The following is an 18,371-nucleotide window of genomic DNA, read 5'->3' on the forward strand; positions in this document are numbered from 1 at the left end:
CATTCTAATCCCAGAGAAGTGAAATGTCAAAGAATGCTCAAACTACCACACAATTGCACTCATCTCACACGCTAGTAAAGTAATGCTCAAGATTCTCTAAGCCAGGCTTCAGCAATACGTGAACCGTGAACTTCCAGATGTTCAAGCTGGTTTTAGAAAAGGCAGAGGAACCAGAGATCAAATTGCTAACATTTGCTGGATCATCGAAAAAGCAAGAGAGTTCCAGAAAAAACATCTATCTCTGCTTTATTGACTATACCAAAGCCTTTGACTATGTGGATCACAATAAACTGTGGAAAATTCTGAAAGAGATGGGCATACCAGACCATCTGACCTGTCTCTTGAGAAACCTGTATGCAGGTCAGGAAGCAACAGTTGGAACTGGACATGGAACAACAGACTGGTTCCAAATAGGAAAAGGAGTACGTCAAGGCTGTATATTGTCACCCTGCTTACTTAACTTATATGCAGAGTACATCATGAGAAATGCTGGGCTGGAGGAAGCACAAGCTGGAATCAAGATTGCCGGGAGAAATACCAATAACCTCAGACATGCAGATGACACCACCCTTATGGCAGAAAGTGAAGAAGAACTAAAGAACCTCTTGATGAAAGTGAAAGAGGAGAGCGAAAAAGTTGGCTTAAAGCTGAACATTCAGAAAACTAAGATCATGGCATCTGGTCCCATCACTTCATGGGAAATAGATGGGCAGACAGTGGAAACAGTGGCTGATTTTATTTTTCTGGGCTCCAAAATCACTGCTGATGGTGACTGCAGCCATGAAATTAAAAGACGCTTACTCCTTGGAAGGAAAGTTATGACCAACCTAGACAGCATATTAAAAAGCAGAGTTGTTACTTTGCCAACAAAGGTCAATCTAGTCAAGGCTATGGTTTTTTCAGTGGTCATGTATGGATGTGAGAGTTGGACTTTAAAGAAAGCTGAGCGCCGAAGAATTGATGCTTTTGAACAAGTCCATCCTAAAGGAGATCAGTCCTGGGTATTCATTGGAAGGACTGATGCTGAAGCTGAAAGTCCAATACTTTGGCCACCTGATGCGAAGGGCTGACTCATTTGAAAAGATCCTGATGCTGAGAAAGATTGAGGGCAGGAGGAGAAGGGGATGACAGAGGATGAGATGGTTGGATGGCATCATCGACTCGATGGACATGGGTTTGGGTGGACTCCGAGAGTTGGTGCTGGACAGGGAGGCCTGGCGTGCTGTGGTTCATGGGGTCGCAAAGAGTCGGACATGACTGAGCGACTGAACTGAACGGAACTGAAAAAGACTGCACAGCTCACAGGTGGAGGAGGAGGATTATAAATTCACTGAAAATGTATAGAAGGCAATCTATGAAGGAGAAGTGAATTGGCCCAATCTTTTCTGTAATGTAGTTTGCTAATGTTAATAATAATGTCACACACTTGATATTAGTATATTCTTTTATACCTTTCAAAGCAAATGATCTCATTTTCTCACCACAATAGCCAGCTCTGAGAAAGAACTGTGGCAGGTAATTATTATCCCTACTTTAGGGATAAAGAAAACACTGGGGCTGAGAATATTTGACTCTCCTGAAGTCCCCTAGCTGGAACCACGGTCTCTAGGATTCTTTCTGATTCATTTTCTATCTGCCATGGACTGGCACTGGTAGGTACTTTGTGATATTTGAGTGTCTATGTAATATTGAACAGAGAGGTTTAAGATTGCTGCCAAGATTTTGGCCCATCAGAATCCACAATGAACTCTCAGAGCTTCCTGGTGACTGATTGCTCTCCCACATACAAAAGCCACTGCAGGTAGGCTGTTAGGGGGCCTGAATGATCTCTACCTCCTGGTTGCCACAGCCTTGCATAACCCCCTCCCTTTGAGTACAGGCAAGACTTTGAGTTGCTTCTAACCAAAAGAATATGGCAAAGGTGATGGGATATTATTTTCATGACTATGTGACATAAGATTGTAACTTCCATCTTGCTGGCAGTCTCCCTATCTCTTTCTCTCTCTTTCTCTGTCTCATCAACAGCTTCTCCAGGAACTACTAACAACCACATGAACTTCGAAGTAATTCTTTCCCTAGTTGAGCTTTCAGATGAGACCCAGCCCTGGTGAACACCTTACGGAACTTTATGAGAAACTATGAAGCAGAGGACTCAGCTAAATTTTACCTGGTTTCTTGACCCACAGAAACTGATATAATAAATATGTGTTGTTTTAAGCCACTATGTCTATGGTAATTTGTTACAGAGCAATAGATAACTATCTGCATAACCCAAATTCCTCCCCAGAAGCCAGTGCTTTCTTTGGCCTCATCTTTTCTGTGAGTACTCAGCTTGGAGGACACTGGCTGGGCTGAGTTCTCTGTGCCCTCTCTCTCTTCCCTGAATCAGTGATGGCTAAGGTGGCCCCACTTCTTGGCAATGGAGGGGCAGGCAAAGAGGAGCTGACTTTTGGGACCTAGCATTAGCATTTCAGCCATTCTTATCATAGTTTCTCTGTCCAGTTCTGTGCCCAAACAAATTTTAAAAAAAGTCTTTCTGTCCAGGATCACTGAAGCTTTGCTGCAAAAAGCAAAGAGCTGAATAGGCTCCGAGGGGACGTGGGGTTGTTTTGCAGGCAGAACCAGCAAGTCTGAGGGAAGGATGATAATTAAAAGTGCACTTCCCAAATAACACGCGCTTAATGCACCTGCGCTGATGGAGGGGCCTCTGCGTCCTGCTGGTCTTAGAGCTAAACCGTCCTAATGCGTGCTGCGATTGGAGCTCCCAGATCATTTACTGGCTCCCATTTATGTAACCTTTCACTGAAACAAATGGGAAAAAACAACATGGTTTCTCAGGCCAGCCAAGAAGAGAGGGAAAGGCAATGGGTCCTCTCTGTTGCTAGACGGGCCACGACATGGTGTGAAGGTATTTTGTCTGCAGCTTCGCTATAATGCCAACCGGCCCATCATGTTAGACTGGAGGTTCCTGAAGCGTTGTTGAGTCTGTCAGAGCTGGATGCTACTGCACTATTTCCCAGTGGGGCCCAGGGTCGGCAGGTTATTGGGAAGTTATGAAGTCCACTACTGATTTGTTGCTTTCTCAACGGACACTGGATTTCTCTTCAAAAATGATGCTCAGTTCAGCATAATTGGCAATGCTCCAATCTTGGATAGAGACCTTTGCACCACAGGGCAGGATAAAGTCAGAGCCGGGGCTTGGGGGACCAGTCTGATTACTAGCTGTGCTTAGAAAGGGATGCTGGAAAGGGACCTGGAGACTCCCTGTGTTGGGGTAGCAATGGCTTCCTGTCAGGCTTATGTGGGCCCAGCTCTGGGTGGTGTATTTTCCATCAGGGGCACTTTGGATTGTTCCCAGCTGCAGGCCCCGAGGCACCCAGCACAGGCACCAATACAGATTTGTTAAATTAAACTCAGCTTCGTGTGACTTTTTTTTCCCCTGGGACTGAGATTCAGGGCTCTGTGAACACATTAACTAGAAAGCAATGATGTCTTCTGTGTTGAACACTCAGTTGCATCTCCGAGTGGAAAGAGAAAATGGATGTAGCCTATCTGGATGTAACAGGAGCATCTCCCTAACCGTGGTCAGCAGCTGGGTGGTGTTTGGGATTGCTCCTAATGGGCATGGAAGCTGATGACTTTGGGGTGAGCTGACTTAGTGGGAACCCTGGCTCTGCAGTTGACTGGTAGGGCAGGCGATATAACCCTTCTGATTATGTCTCTTGAGTTTTAGAATGGGAAAATCACGACGGCTCATGCAGTGCACTTTGGGTCAAGTGCCTCTCTAAGCCCTTGAAACTGATTCACTCCTGCGAACCTTTCATCAGACGTATGCGATGGAAACCCAAAGAGCATAAGCTCCATTTTTTAATGTGAAGAAACAAAGGCACAGGAAGGAGAAGGGAATGGCTTTACGTAAGTGGCAGAGTTGGGACCCGAATGGTGGTATCTATCCTGGGGGACTGGGTGAAGGGAGAGGCTGTAAGGATCATGTAAGTGACCCCAAGAGTACTTAGTAGCTGGAGACACAGGTGCGCAGAGGAAAAGGGGCGTCTGCAAACCCATGAGACTCTGCTGCCCAGGGAGGGAGCTCAGCCTCTCATCCAGCTTTGATGCCTCCCTCCACCATCACCAGGTCCCTGCGGAAGTGCTGCCTCTCCCTCAGCCACCAAGCAGCCCCTGGGCCTTGGTGTCGGCCACCTTCTGGGGATGCTGACTGCTCTGGGAGGGACTTGAGTAGCAGGGATCATGAGTCCCGAGTCCCGAGTCAGTTCCACGCCACCTGTCTCCCTGGAGCATGGCCATGCTGGCTCCCGGGGAAGGGAGCCTGTGCCCAAATGAAGCATGACAGCCTAATAGGAAGGGCGCTGAAGCTGCTGCAGTGACTGGGACCCATGGGTCTTGTTAGGGCTTGTGCTTCCTGCGTCATCACAGCACGCTCGCTATAAATAGGTGGTAATCTAAAATTAGTGAATGAGAGAACTCGCAGCACATGGTTTAACAGCAGGCCAGCTGAGCAGGGAGATGGCCAGTGACCAAAGGGGTTCCAAGGATCATATCTACAGTCTGCCCAGCTCTCAAAGAGGTGCTCCCCCCAACTGAACGAGTGCTGACAGAAGCGCCTTTCATGTGCGCCCATGAAGGCTGGGGTGCACGGAAAGACGCCAATTAGCTGCAATGATCAGCTTTCTTACATGTGCGGGAGTGCATTGTACTCCTGCTGCACTGTTTTGTTAGTGAAGTACGCCTGCTTCACTGAATGTTAGTGAAGATGCCTGTATGTTCTGTTTAAACAAAAACTGACATTTTCAGTTCAGGGTGTTTCAGAGAAGAGAGATTCCTCCAGAAGACCCACTCAACAATGGGATTCCTTCTAAGGTTTCTTTAAGGAAACTTTGCCCTTCCAAATGTTATCTGGCTTAGGAAACTATTTTTCATATGATTTTAAAGAAACATTCTTTAGCCTTTTACACAACTGGTATAACTTAGGGCAAGTTATTTCCTCTTTGTGGACATCATGCTCCTCAACTGTCAGTGGGGGATAATATTATCATACAAGCAAATGAGATAATGCATATGAAAGAGTCCTGAATACTTCCAGCACCTGGCGGTGCTCAGGATCGTAGTTATTATTGCTGTGTGAAGAGGAGACAGAGGAAGCAAGGCCTTTGCTCTCTGAGAACTAAACCCTCGGAGCGGGCTGTGTGGCTCTGAGCCCGCCTCCTCTCCGTCTCCAGATTCATGCCCATCTGTACCTAGGATGTCAGGCTGTGGTCTGGGGCTCCTAAACTCTGTTTTAAACCAGGATTTCCTTGTGAGTTTGTTGAAAAGGCAGAGTTTGCCCTCTCATCCTCAGACATGATGATTTTACAGGTCTGCCGGGCCCAGGAATCTGCATTTGACCAGGAGCACTCACGGGTCCCCCCTCACCCTGCCAGGTGAATGAAACAGATGATGTGAGAACACACCTGGAGAAACCCTGGGCTGGATCAGGTCCCCGACAGCCGACCTGCTCGCTTCTACGTTCGTGCACTCCCAGATGGTCACTGGTTATTTTCCATTAACGATGCAATGAGGCCAGGGGTCTAATCGGGGGTCCCCCTGGAGTGACTGGGCTTCTACCCTTACTTGTTGCCTCCCTCCCAGTTCTCTGGGGGCCTCCTGCCTTCAAAACTGGCACATGGTAAAGAGCCGCAGTTAACACAGGGGTCCCAGCTTCGTCTCTGCCTCCAGCCTGGCATGAGGTTGTCGGCAGTGCCCACAGGTGATAAGACAATAGGATTTTCTGGAACTGGATTAGATATGTGTTCTTTACTGGGCCTGCAGGGCTGGGGTGTGGAAGTCTCTGATGGAAACAAAGACCCCCAGTGAGTGAGAAGACAGTTCTGAGTGAGGGAGGCGGGCCCTGTGAAGCCTGCCTTCCAATAATGCTGTCATCCCCAGAAGGGCTTGCTTGGAGCATAATGGCTCTAGCTACAAATTCTATTAACTCTAATAGTTGTTCTGTGGTGAATGGATAATGCGTTTAGCAGAAATAGACCCAATCAATTTATGTGAAACACATAAAACTTTCTCATTGGAATTGGCATCTGTTCTTGAGTCATAGGAGCATGTGTGTGGACAGTCTGTCACCCTCACTTCTGGGCACGTTAGCAATGTCATGGGTTAGTGAGCTCTGGTTTGCTTATACTCTGTCCCTTCAGCCCGTAGAACCACGGAGCTAGGGGTGACGAGGGGCCTGGACACAGTCTACTTTAACCTTGACTTTTAAATGCAGCAGCTTTTTAGCCTTTGTCTGTGTTTGTGTTGGCCCCGCAAACACCAGCTGTTACTTGGGGCTTTGCTGACAGGCATCAGCCATCAGATGAGGGGACGGAAGGCCAAGGAGAGGTGAGCCCTGCCCCAGGAGCACAGTGGAGGCCAGCAAGTGTAGGCCAGCTGGGGGTTCTGACTACTGGTCCAGTGCTCTTTTCCACTCCTTTTAAATTTCCATCCCTCCTCCCACCACCTTTGGCAAGAGATGTGTACTCAGAAAACAGTAAACCAACTGTCACCAGCCAACTCAGAGGCAAGACTTTGGCTTGAAGCCAGGATTCTGCAAGTTATGGATACTTGTGGGTTGGGCTGGTTCTCATATAAACTGAGATGATTCCATCCTGCCATCCTACACAACATGTAAGCTCACAGGAGGAGAGATAGGTTAGAAAGTTGAGGCAGGGTCCTCAGGCCCGGGGCAGGGGGCGGGTGGGGATCCTGCCTGTCCTTACCTGGGCTTTTAGAGAGAGAGAAGGTGACAGGGCCTGCCTGCACCTCCTCACCCCTAATGTTCATTACTGCCGGGTGGGGAGCAGGCAGAGAGAGAGGGAGGGAGAGAAGAGCTGTGCACCCATGATTGCATTATCCCAACCATTTGGATAGTGTAATTGTATGTGCAAAGCTGACAAATGTAATTTCCCAGCCTTAATACTTGCCCCATTTTCTCTCCCAGTTTCTTCATCTGATTAGCTGAAGTGACTCGGAAGCTTCTGAGAAGGTTCTGTGAAGCACCTGGACAGGCTCTTTCCTGCCTGGATGCTCCAGTGGCTCAGCTCTGCCCCATGGGCTGGGGGCGAGGAACCCCCAGACCCAGAGGGTCAGGCCCTCGTCAGAGGGAAGGGCTGGCTTGGTGGATGTGAGGAGTGTTTAGAATTTTGGGAGCTTTGTGAGTGATGGTTTTTGGAAGACCTGACTGGCCTTTGCGTTTCCAGGAGTTGCTCTACTGCCTGCCAGAAGGAGAGTTGAAATGCCACCAGCCACCTCTGTTCCAGTTGAGCAGAAACTGACAGCGCTGAACTTTGGGGAGAAAATCTTATTATCCAGCCTCCTCCGTCCTTTACGGGGATGGCTGGGAGCTGGTTTGTTTACTGATCATACAGGGCCTCTTGTCTGGGATGCTCTCCCAGCTCTTTTCCATGTAGAGCGTTGATCTCTGAGACGGTATTGGATACCCGAAGTAGTTCAGTTGGCTGAAGGATGCAGACTTCAGGGCCACATCCTGGCTCATTTTCCCACCAGCTGTGTGGAACGCTTATGTTCCTCCCCATCACCTCCCTTATCCCTGAAGTGCTAACAACAGCAGTGGGCCCTGGGCTGGAAGGAGGGCTAGAGGAGTCAGTGTACGAGAGCCTCCCCAGCCCAGGGGCAAGCAAACTCACTGATTGTTCTTTCCCTCCAGCCTCAGCCCCTACTTTCTCTCCAGAGTCCCTCTCTGGGTAGAAACTCTGAGTTAGGTTAAGCTTGTCATCTACAAATTGGCACTTGCCATCTACCTCTACAAGGATCACATCACTAGCTGCTGCAACTGCTGACCTTTAACAGTCCCTGAAAGGAGTTCAGGGTGGAGATCAAGAATGAGACACTCTGTGCTCTGGAAAAAGTGGCAGGACAGGCCATCAGATAGTTAGGTATTTTTAGGAGAAGATTTTATGAGCCCAATTCTTGCATTTCATCACATCTAAAAAAAGCACTAAAATCTTTCATGGTGACATCTACTCCTTGTGGCTACCAGTAACCTTCACAAGCCTAGCAGTGACCTTATGCAAAAATGTGTGTCCAACTGCATGTACCCCCTTTCACCAAAATCACATATACACTGACCCTCTGCCTCTTCAGTGCAGTTCCTCAGAGCTATCTGAAATGCTGTCTCCCAGGCTACAGTCCTCATGTTGCTCCAAATAAAATGTTCTGCATTTTTTTTCAATTGACAAGCTTCACGTTGCAGACTGTGACTTGCAGGTTCACTGGCTGCCCTCTCTCCAGGAGCCAGAAGTTCCAGAACTGGTTCCCCTCTTTGCTGTTGGAGCTGCACAGCCCCAGGGGCATGGGAGGTGCCAGGCAAACGTTTGCTGGGTGATTATCACTGAGTGGCTGTGGCCCTGACCTTGGCCTCTCAGGGAGCTGCCTACACTTCCCCCTCCAGGTCCCTTCTTCTTCACCACTTCTCCCGCTGTGGGCACCTTGAGCTCCACAAATCTTTCCAGTGTTTGTCCTCTGTGCTCTCTTCTTCTAGACTGTGAGCTCTCTGAGCTCCTGACCTGGGTCTGGACTGCCCACAGAGGAAGTGTGCAAGAACTGTGGGGGGTGGTTACATGAAAGCCAAGAGGGTGGGTCTGTACATGAACCCTGTCGGTGGCCTGTTTTCCCTGACCATGAAGCTAGGTCCTGGCTACGTGCTACTCCAAAGGGCTCAGTGGACCTTGTCATGCAGAAGGTGGGGAAAGGAGGCCCTGCTCCCTCTCCCCTCATTAATCCTCCAGATAAAGACAGACACCCTCACCCTGGCAGGCCCATCAGATGGGGAGATGCCTCCTGCTACAGGAACCCAGCTGGGAAGGGGTGTCAGGAAGCCGCCTCAGCTCCTCGCTCACCTGAGTTTCTCCCTGAGGTGGGAGAGGGCTTCTGGGGAAGCACAGGCTCTGTTCGGTTCTCTAAGACCTGCCTGAGGAGGCTACTAAGGCTGCTGGGAACGTGTTTGCCTCAGTGTCCTCTTCCTTTTGAGTTGGCGTCACTCTGGAAGGGGTCTAGAGACAGAACACCGATCCACAGCCACTTGTTGACACTCCTGCCCTGAAGCTGAGGTCAGGCAGCCGAAGATGGTTGTGTTCCAGCCCTGGGCATCTCCACTCTCTCAGGCATCCACTTGCTCCTAATTTTATTTGGAGGTGGTGGTGAGGCACTGCCGCTTTCTAGCCACTGCGAGGTTTCATTAGTCTGAGCGGCCACTGGGCAGACCCTTATTGATCAGCCTTTTAGGGCCAGTGGGAGTTACATGGCAAAAAACCTGGGAGTCAGGCAGGGTGGATGGCTGCCTCCTAAATGCTGGCTGCAAGGAAGCCACTGCTGACATTGGAGGATTGTGCTCAAGCAGCAATCGCCCACAGTCAGTCGATAAGTGTCTCTGGAGCCCCTGCTATGTAATCAGGGCTGGTGGTGATGAGAAGTGGGGCTTGCAGTCGTGTTTGCTGGGCATGTCCTGTATTTATCGCAGGGAGGCAGTGGTTAACCAAAGGCTATGGAGGTGAGTCACTGGGATGGGGGGCGGGGAGGGTGTTGAACGATGAATAGAAAGCTGCCCCCATCATGTTAGATGTTTTTGCTAACCACAGGGAAGAAGGGGAAGTAGAGACCATGGTTTAGGAGACCAGGTTCCCTGGTGCATGAAAAAAAAGACAAGATTTTTTGAGGTTCTAGTTCAGGTGAAGGGAGGAAAGGGGGAAGGCGATGGGAAAAGCAGCAAACTCTTTCCTCTGGTTTGGTGGCTGGATTAGACCTGGTGGGAACTGGAACGGATGAGAGTTAATCCTGGGACAGCATTTTAAGAGGAGGAAAGGAAAGGGTTTCTTTCTTCAAAGACAAAGCAAAGCTAATAATATTTGTTTAATAAGTTGAGGGTCAATGAATTTAGTGAAAAGACATAGCCTTTACTTTCTTTTTCTGTACTTTGCACTCAACAAAGATTTCACATTAAAAGTAGAAATTAGAGACTATCATTTATCTCTTGCTATCTTAATACAGAATTACCTTTACAGGAAAAAGAGTATGGGTAGACTGTGGCTGTACCCCTGCCTCTCCGAGTTACTCATGCTGGATGGAGCCTCACAGCTCCATGCACCAGCCCCCCCTGGGTGATTCCCTCGACCTGCTAGTGTCGGGCCGGGTGGCCTTCATCAACTTCTGTGGGCCTGGGCTCACAGATCTAACTAACAATTGCTAACCAACCTCGTACTGGGTTTGGAGACTGATTCCAAGAGACTTCCTCCTGGTACAGAACAGCTGAGAAGTCACATCCATGGTTTAGGGCCAGATGCTGAAGACCCCTGTGTTTGAAGCAGCAAGGGCCCACGAGAGGTCTTCCAGCCCATGGGAGGCTGAATCAAACAGCTTCAAAGGGGAGCTGAGCTTTGGGGAAATGCACGGAACCTGAAGCTTTATGGGTTTCACCACTGATGAGCTAGTCTGCCTTTGTGCAACAGATATCCTTGACCTTGGGCCCAACCCTCTTTATGAGGAGAAATCAATGGAAGGTTTGCTTTGTTCAGTAAGTGTGGAGTGGTTTCGAAGGACTGAGTTGAGAAAAGGATACCAGCTTGCTTCTCTCTTTTGTGTTGGGGCCTGGGTATTTCCCCGGCATGGAGGACAGTTGCTCCTTTGCACAACTTCCAGAAGCTCTATTTTCCTAGAGAAACAGCTTCCTCTTGGAGCCCACTAACCAGGGTGTAGATGATGTTCTTTCTAAAGGTTGACCATTTTACTCTTTAAACACAGCTCTCCACCCCAATTACAGCATGTATTTTTTTCTACTCTTTGCAACAAAAAATTACTTCACTCAGATATGTGAGTTGAACTCTTACCTGTAGGGTCAAAGATGGGGGTTTCTTTTGATGGGTTCACCCAGGGTTTCAGCTCATTGTTCAGGTTTCTCTCAAACAGATTTCTTGACTTGGGTGCTGTGTTCTGTGGCATCTTGTCCTCCCCGCTGACTGTAGAGTAGAGAAGAGCCCATGGGCTGAGTTAAGGGAGGTTTGGTTTAAGGGACAGGGAGGAGCATGCCCCAGGGAAGGTGGGAGAGACGAGGGCTTGGGTTGAGGAGGGACGGCGAGGCTGGGGTAGTCTGGGCTGGGGGACAAGTGCCAGGGACAGGGAGAACTCACTGGTGAGGTAGCAGTCCAGGCTGACGGAGATATTGTCGAAGGCCACTGTGGCTCTGGATCCTTGTCCCCACCATGCGACAATCTGTAGCCAGAACCTGTATGTGTGTCGAGAAAATGTGTGAGGGACAATGAGGGTGTGTCGCATCTTAGGACTCAATATCCTGCCAAATCTAATTGTGAAGACCCAGATTACCTAATCCCAGGGAGGTGGTGAGGGGGAGCTGTCAGTGTCTCCCTACTTTTCCAGCACAGAGCACTTCCCTCTCTGAGGGACTGCTCTGCAGGTTAATGAAATGTGGGGCTTGGGGCCTGAGACCAGGACTCCCCGATAGTCTGAGGAGACTGTTTGTGCTTTCTGTGTGGACAGGGTGGATGGAAGGGCTGGGCTCCATATCTTCTGGTACTCACAGGCAAAGCTGAAGCCATTATTAAGCTACTGAGATGCTTCTGTGACCACTGAGAAGGGCCCCTGTCCCCCATGTGTCCTGTGCTTGTTGATTACCTCAGGTAGCCTGCTCTGCCCCTGCCTCCCCTGGATTCCTCATTATCCAGCAACTGAAGGGTTAACTCCTCGCACAGAGTGGGGTCTCGAGAAACCTGGGGCTTGTTCACGATCAGAGATGACTGGGGTTGGTCTGTGCAGTGCCTGACTGATTGCTAAATATTAAGTGATTTGACTATGATCTTTGGGGGTGTTGTAAGCAGTATAGAATGGACTGTAGGTGTTCACAGTAAACCCACGAGATACTGCTTCTTTCCTTCTCTTTCACAGCCTTGGATGGTCAGATCCTGGGACTGTGGCCAGGGGAGGCTTTAGAGTCTGATAAACGGAAAATACCTTTCATTCATTTGTTTCCTGGGAAGTCATGCTCCTGGAAGTCTTCAGTCAGCCAGGCCTGACCTGCTGTAAAGTGAATTTCCTCAGAACTTAAAAACCCTCCCACCTTTCACAAAGTCAGCCCTTGAGGACCTGCAGAAACATGCAAGGCCTCTGGCGTGGATGTTAAAATATCAAGAGAGACAACTAGTGCCCATCAGTTGGTGACTGGATGAACCACATACAATGGAAAACTATCCCTGATAAAAAGGAATGGGTATAATTGTAGGTGGGGCCTCCTTGGTGGCTCAGTTGTAGAGAATCTGCCTGCAATGCAAGAGATGCAGAAGACATGGGTTCAATCCCTGAGTCAGGAAGATCCCCTGGAAGAGGGTATGGCAACTCACTCTGAAATTCTCGCCTAGAGAATACCATGGACAGAAGAGCCTGGTGGGCTACAGTGCATGGAATCTCAGGGAGTCAGACACAAGTGGAGTGACTGAGCACATGCACAATAGTTATAGGCGACAAAATAGATGGATCTCAAAACCTTTATTCCAAGTTAAAGAAGCCAGACGGTAATTAAAGACCTCATGACCCTATTCATATACATTTTTCCGTTTATATGAAACATTTAAAATAGCCAAATCTGTAGAGATTTAAAGCAGAGTAGTCAGTTAGTGAGTGAATGGCCACAGAGGTGGAAGCCCTCATTGTGCCCATGAGCAGATGACCTCTGCTCCACATGCAGAAGGGTTAGACGCTGGGCTCAGAGAAGAATTACTGTCTCTGGTGGGAGAAAGACTTGAAATCAAAGGCAAACTTTTATCTAAATATGCATTTATCCACAGTAACTCCATCTATGCCTTCACTTGTCAGGTGAATCTGCTCACTCACAAACAGTCCTTCTTATTTGAAAGCCAGACTTAGAGGGTCTCTATCTGGTCACTTCTAAAGAGGAAATGACCAAGTTTGTTGTACTCATGGCCAACCCTACAGTGCCCTCAGGCCATACTGCCCATGATGGGGTCACAAGCCCCATTAGGATAGATACGTGAAGAGGGTTGGTGGTTGGCTGAGTGTGGAAAGATGCATGCCCAGTGGAGGATCCCCAAAGCCTGTTCTGGGACACCTGGGCTGAATGATTGTGCATGAGGTGTGGGCAGCACATGAAGCCACCTGACTTATCTGGTCAGCTTTTGGCACCTGGTACTTGCCCCTGAGAGGCATCTTTCATTATGACCTTGAAAAGCACCTACTGAAAGGATTTTCATTTCAGATACACCTCTCATGTCTACCCACTGGGTCCTACTTTAGATCTCTAAGTGATTCTAAAAGAAATCAGACAGGAATGCTGCCTTCAAGTTGCCTCTTGACAAGTGGAGAGACCAAGGGTGTAGAATCAGTTAGAAGGAGGTGAATACCATACAATAGGTGCAGGTAAGATGCTCTGAGAGCTCAGAGGAAGGAGGCATTCCACCAGGCTGGGGGGATGCAAGCACATCACAGAGGAGGTAGTCTTCAGGTTGGTTCTGAAGCAAGGAAAGGACTCAAAGATGTGGACATGGGGATGGAGAGCAGTGAGGGGAGGGGGTCTCCAGGAGAGGAGCTGGACTGGGGGGTGGGTCAGAGTGGGAGAGGGCCCCCCGAGCTCCAGTGAAGGGTGTGAAAGGAGGAAAAGATGGTGAGAGGCCTGTAGGTCTCACACACCTGCATTGGGTTTCTCCAAGAGTCTTGGTGAGGTCAGAGCTATGGTTTCCCTGGATCTCCCCAGAGGACATGGTGTATAGATAGACTCTAGACTAGAGCCTGTGTAACCCTCAGACACAGCCAGACCCATGATTCTCAAGTGACAAGCAAGTGCTCTAATAGGGCAGTCTTGTAGTTCCAGAGGTGAAGGAGACACAGCTCCAAGGCAGCAAGAAAACAGGGACTTAGATCTACTTGGAGAGGATGACTGGAAAGAATCCTGCTCCTAGGTGGAAGAGCAGGGATGCCAAGCTGCCTGATGCTCCCGCACAGCAGTGGGAAAGGGGTCCTCCGTCCACCTTTCCAATTTTCCACTCTGGTCATCATCTCCTAGTCTGACCTCCAGAGGCCAAGGGGCCAGGTCAGGCACTGGTTTCACTGCTGAGCTGCATCATGGGAGTACCTGCCGGGAGGGCCTGGGATGCCCCAGCAAGTAAGTGACACCCAGTACCTGTGGAGCATGAGGGCGAGGGCCAGAATCCCTGTTACCCTTAATTGAGCCCTTGCCTTTAGGGCACTAAATGCACGTCTCCTCCTCTGCTCTCCCTGCCCATCTCCTGCCTTCTTTCTTATGACTGAGCGATTGAGAGCTGCAAAGTTCTCAACCAGCCCTTGGGCCTCTTAGCATGGATGGCAGGATGCAAGCTGGTGCTCGAACGGTTTCTAAATAGAAGAGTTTCTAAAGTGCTCCAAAGGCAACGGCAGTGGCAGCTGCTGTTTAAAAGAGTTTGATTGACACTGGGAATTGCACATATTTTGAGTTAGGAACACTCGTAACAATCAGGGAAGACTCAATCAGATGCTGAATCAGATGTAAACATGTGATGCTGCCTCTGTCCACCCAGCAGGCCATGCTGCCAGTTCTTCCCCAATGCTCCAGACTCCAGAAGCTGCAGGGAAGGGACAGGTGGGACAAAGGTGGGCCACGCTGGGAAGCAGGGGAGGGCAGGGGTGAAGCGAAACAGTCTGGGAAAGGGGTCTGGGGATGTTGGTGATGGGGCAGGATGGGACAGAAGACCCAATCTGGGAGCTTCTTGCTGGTGGGGCAGTGGCCAAGAGACCAGGTGGCCATCAGGGACACCCAGATTCAGGCTTCTTTACTTTGGATGGCATCAGATTGTGCGTCTTTGCCGAAGAAGACTCTTGAGAGTCCCTCGGACAGTAAGGAGATCAACCCAGTCAATCCTAAAGGAAATCAACTCTGAATATTCATTGGAAGGACTGCTGCTGAAGCTCCAATACTTAGGCCACCTGATGCAAAGAGCCGACTGACCCTGATGCTGGAAAAAATTGAAGGCAGGAGGAGAAGGGGATGACAGAGGATGAGATAGTTGGATGGCATCACTGACTCAATGGACACTACTTTGAGCAAACTCCGGGAGACAGTGAAGGACAGGGAAGCCTGGAGTGCTGCAGTCCAGGGAGTCACAAAGAGTTGGACACGACCTAGCGATTGAACAACAACAAGTGAAGAAGAGTTTGCTCCTGGCTCTGCTTGCTCTCCTTGCTGGAGATGGTGGGAGTCCTCAAGGCTCTCAGAGTCTTTCTAGTCTAACTACTCTTCACTGTTGAGCCCCACCAAAGTACAGACCCTAAATCACTTTACAGAGCCAGCCAAGGTCTTGGGTCTTGGGTTTTGCACATACCAGGCAGCCTGCTCTGGGTCTGAGGTAAACAAGGTCCATGCCACATTACTGCCCAGATGGCAGGAGCCGGGTGGTTCTAACGTGTGCACAGGTCACTCTGCTGCCCCAAAACCTTTGCTCTGTGTGGGGAAAGGAAGCAGAGCCTCATGGCTGGCCGAGCCTTGCTCTCCCTCTCCATGGGCACCCTGGTCAGGGAGAAGGAAGAGCCAGCTCCCTGGTGCTTGTCCAGCTCCTTTACCGAGCTGTGCCATTTCAGAGCATGGCAGTTGAGACCCTCTGTCCAGCCCTCCGCAGTGGGGACCTCATTCCTTGCCCCTCCGTGGTTCACACCTGCTCAGCTCTTTCTCTTTCTCCAAAGAAGACACTTTTGATGGCCTGGGTGATGCTGCCTTTTTCCATTTTTTCCAGCCAGTGGCGTTTGGAGCTTGTTGCTAAAACACGCTTGGCTAGAGATCTTGGTTGGAGCCTGGCTTTGCATAAAGAATACATCCCCTGACTCCATCTTACTCAGCTTTACAGAGAGGCCTGTTGAAAACCAACCTGGGGGTTGGGGGTTTCTGGCAGGTGGCCTTTGGGGCAGAGGGCCAGATTTAGAGGGGCGGCCTTGGTACTGGTTGCCTCTCAGATGCATGGGGCCCATCTCTGCCTGGGTGATGCGCAGGCAACTCACGCACAGCTCAGAAAACGCACAATCCCGCTCAGGCATCAGACTGTTAATGGACAGTGGATATAATGCCTTATTTGCCACCCTGCCAGCCTGAGGGACTGAGAAACCTAATTAAGTTCCCTTAATGATTCTAAGTAGCTGACAAAAAGGTGTGTGTCTGAATGTGGACTGAGGGAATAGGGAGGCTTTGCAGGGAGACTAGAAAGAATGGCCGGGCTGGGTAACAGGCATTTAACGGATGGCACAGCGTCTTGGATTCCTCGGTAGAGCACTTAGTGTGCTTGGAAGGCAGAGCGCTCCACCTCCCTCTCCGCAGCTGGGGCTCATCTGGGCTCTGTCTGCTTAGGATAGGAAGGGGAGATGCTGCTGAGGAAAAATGCTTTCTCCGGTTTCTCACTGTGCACTTGATTTACTTGGCAAAAGTCTTCTAAAATGGACTGTCACAAAGTTCGGGCCACTGTATGCATTTCTATTAGAATAATGTATGTGATGACAAAGCCCTCTGCACCCATCCTATTATCTGTGTAATTGACTTCAGTTACTGCTGGAAGAGGAGGGGCTGATGGCCAGCCTTGGGGGCCTGGAACCAGCCCTGGCTGGGATCAGTGTGGCTAGGGCTGGGCTCTTCTGTCCTGATGCTAGGGATCTTTGGCTCTGGCACAGGAGAGTAGGGGTGGGCTGGACAGTCAAGGCCAGAGTCATCACTGGGAGACCCCTCTTCCCCCCGAGGTCCCACTCACAGAGTAATTTACCATCTCCTGACTTGGTCTCTCCGGGCAAAATGAAACCAAGAACAGGGTTGGGGTGGGGGAGAGTCAATACAGAGTAATTCCAGGGCTAATAAGGGCCACAGCGCTCTTTCACAGTGAATCTGGCTTCTGTGATGGAGCCCTTTGGGGTGGAATAGGGGAGAAAATGAATTTTCAGTCCGGCCGCGCAAGCGTGGAGAATCGCTCAGACTCTTCAACGTTCTCGGTCCCAGCCTTCCAGGTGCTGGCTGTCTCTGCTCATTTTGGAGGCTGACACTTATGGGTCTGGTTCCCACACTTGCTCTGCCATGTCGCCCATCAGAAAGGAACAAGGATATTCTGCCAGACCACAGAGTGGGGAGAAGCCCTGTGCTAGCAGGTGCCCAGTTTGCTCTTTCACTCTCTCATTCTGGGTCCTGTATATTGAGTTCTCTCTGGGTCCCAGTCTTTCAGGAGGAAAGCTGAAAGGGATATCTTGCTTCCTGGAGCCCTGGCCCATTAGGGGAGGTACCTGTGCACAAAAATACCTGCCCTATGAGCTTGAGGGTGTCATGTGTCCCAAGGAAGGAGAATTAATGCATTTTCCCAGGGAGAGAAGGAGGGAGAGAGAGAGAGCGTGTACACTTGAGAGAGAGCCAGCTTCCTGGGCTGGATGTCCCCTTCTGAGTTACTGAGGCTAGATTATCTCTGGGATGGCAGCATAAGAATAGAGCTTATGAAGGAAGGGCAGGGACCCCTGGGAGCATCATCTGACTTGCCAGGTCACACAGGAAGACAGTAGCTGAGGGAAGATGGGAATTCAGGCCTCTTGCTTCCCAGATCACTTTTTTTGCCATCCCTTGCAGAACCATCGAAATTCATTAATCTCATGTATCCTCTTATGTCCTCCATACTGGGCTTCCCAGGTGGTGCAGTGGTCAAGAATCTGCCTCCTAGTGCAGGAGATGTGGGAGTACCTTCCCTGGGTTGAGAAGATCTCTGAAGTAGGAAATGGCAACCCACTCCAGTATTCTTGCCTAGAAAATCCCATATACTGAGAAGCCTGGCGGACTACAGCCCATGGGGTGGCAAAGAGTCAGACGTGACTGAGCAACTGAGCACGCACATAGGTCCTTCATACTACTGGTGAAGCACAACCAGCCCCTTGGAGCCACTGGGGGCTTGGAGGGCCGTCCAGAGCTGGAAAGCACCCATACCCTCTCATTTCAGAAATACTGGGATACCTGCTTCACCTTTCTCAGGACACACAGGCATTTCCAACACTGACCTCATCCTCCACTCCTGGTCGCTGGCTCCCTTCACCCAATATAAATATCTTCATGAGAGTGAATAAGTGGCCTTCTCTGCCTGGGGAGGTGGTTTCAAGAGGTAGAGTGACACAAATAATGGGTTGTATACTTGGTGGGACCCAGGGGAAGTCACTGAAACTTGTCAGGTGCTATCTTGTTTTTTTAAAAATGTATATAATGTGAGTATTTTCATCAGTTCAGCCACTCAGTCATGTCAAACTCTTTGCAAGCTCATGGACTGCAGTACGCCAGGCCTCCCTGTTCA

General features: G+C 49.8%; 1 protein-coding gene across 1 annotated transcript in view; it reads right to left on the minus strand.

The window, feature by feature from the left end:
* The window catches only part of ALK (ALK receptor tyrosine kinase), a 759,079-nt gene that overhangs the window by 74,884 nt on the left and 665,824 nt on the right, over positions 1-18,371 (minus strand). The window contains exons 10-11 of the mRNA XM_081484296.1: positions 11,190-11,284; positions 10,890-11,018 (exon numbers count right to left, since the gene is read on the minus strand). Coding sequence (XP_081340422.1) covers positions 10,890-11,018; positions 11,190-11,284 — 224 coding nt within the window. The remainder of the gene's footprint in view (positions 1-10,889; positions 11,019-11,189; positions 11,285-18,371) is intronic.

The sequence above is a fragment of the Giraffa tippelskirchi genome, chromosome 4 (genome assembly GCF_054371585.1).
Source record: "Giraffa tippelskirchi isolate mGirTip1 chromosome 4, T2T-mGirTip1v1.2.pri, whole genome shotgun sequence".
Taxonomy (NCBI): Eukaryota; Metazoa; Chordata; class Mammalia; order Artiodactyla; family Giraffidae; genus Giraffa; species Giraffa tippelskirchi.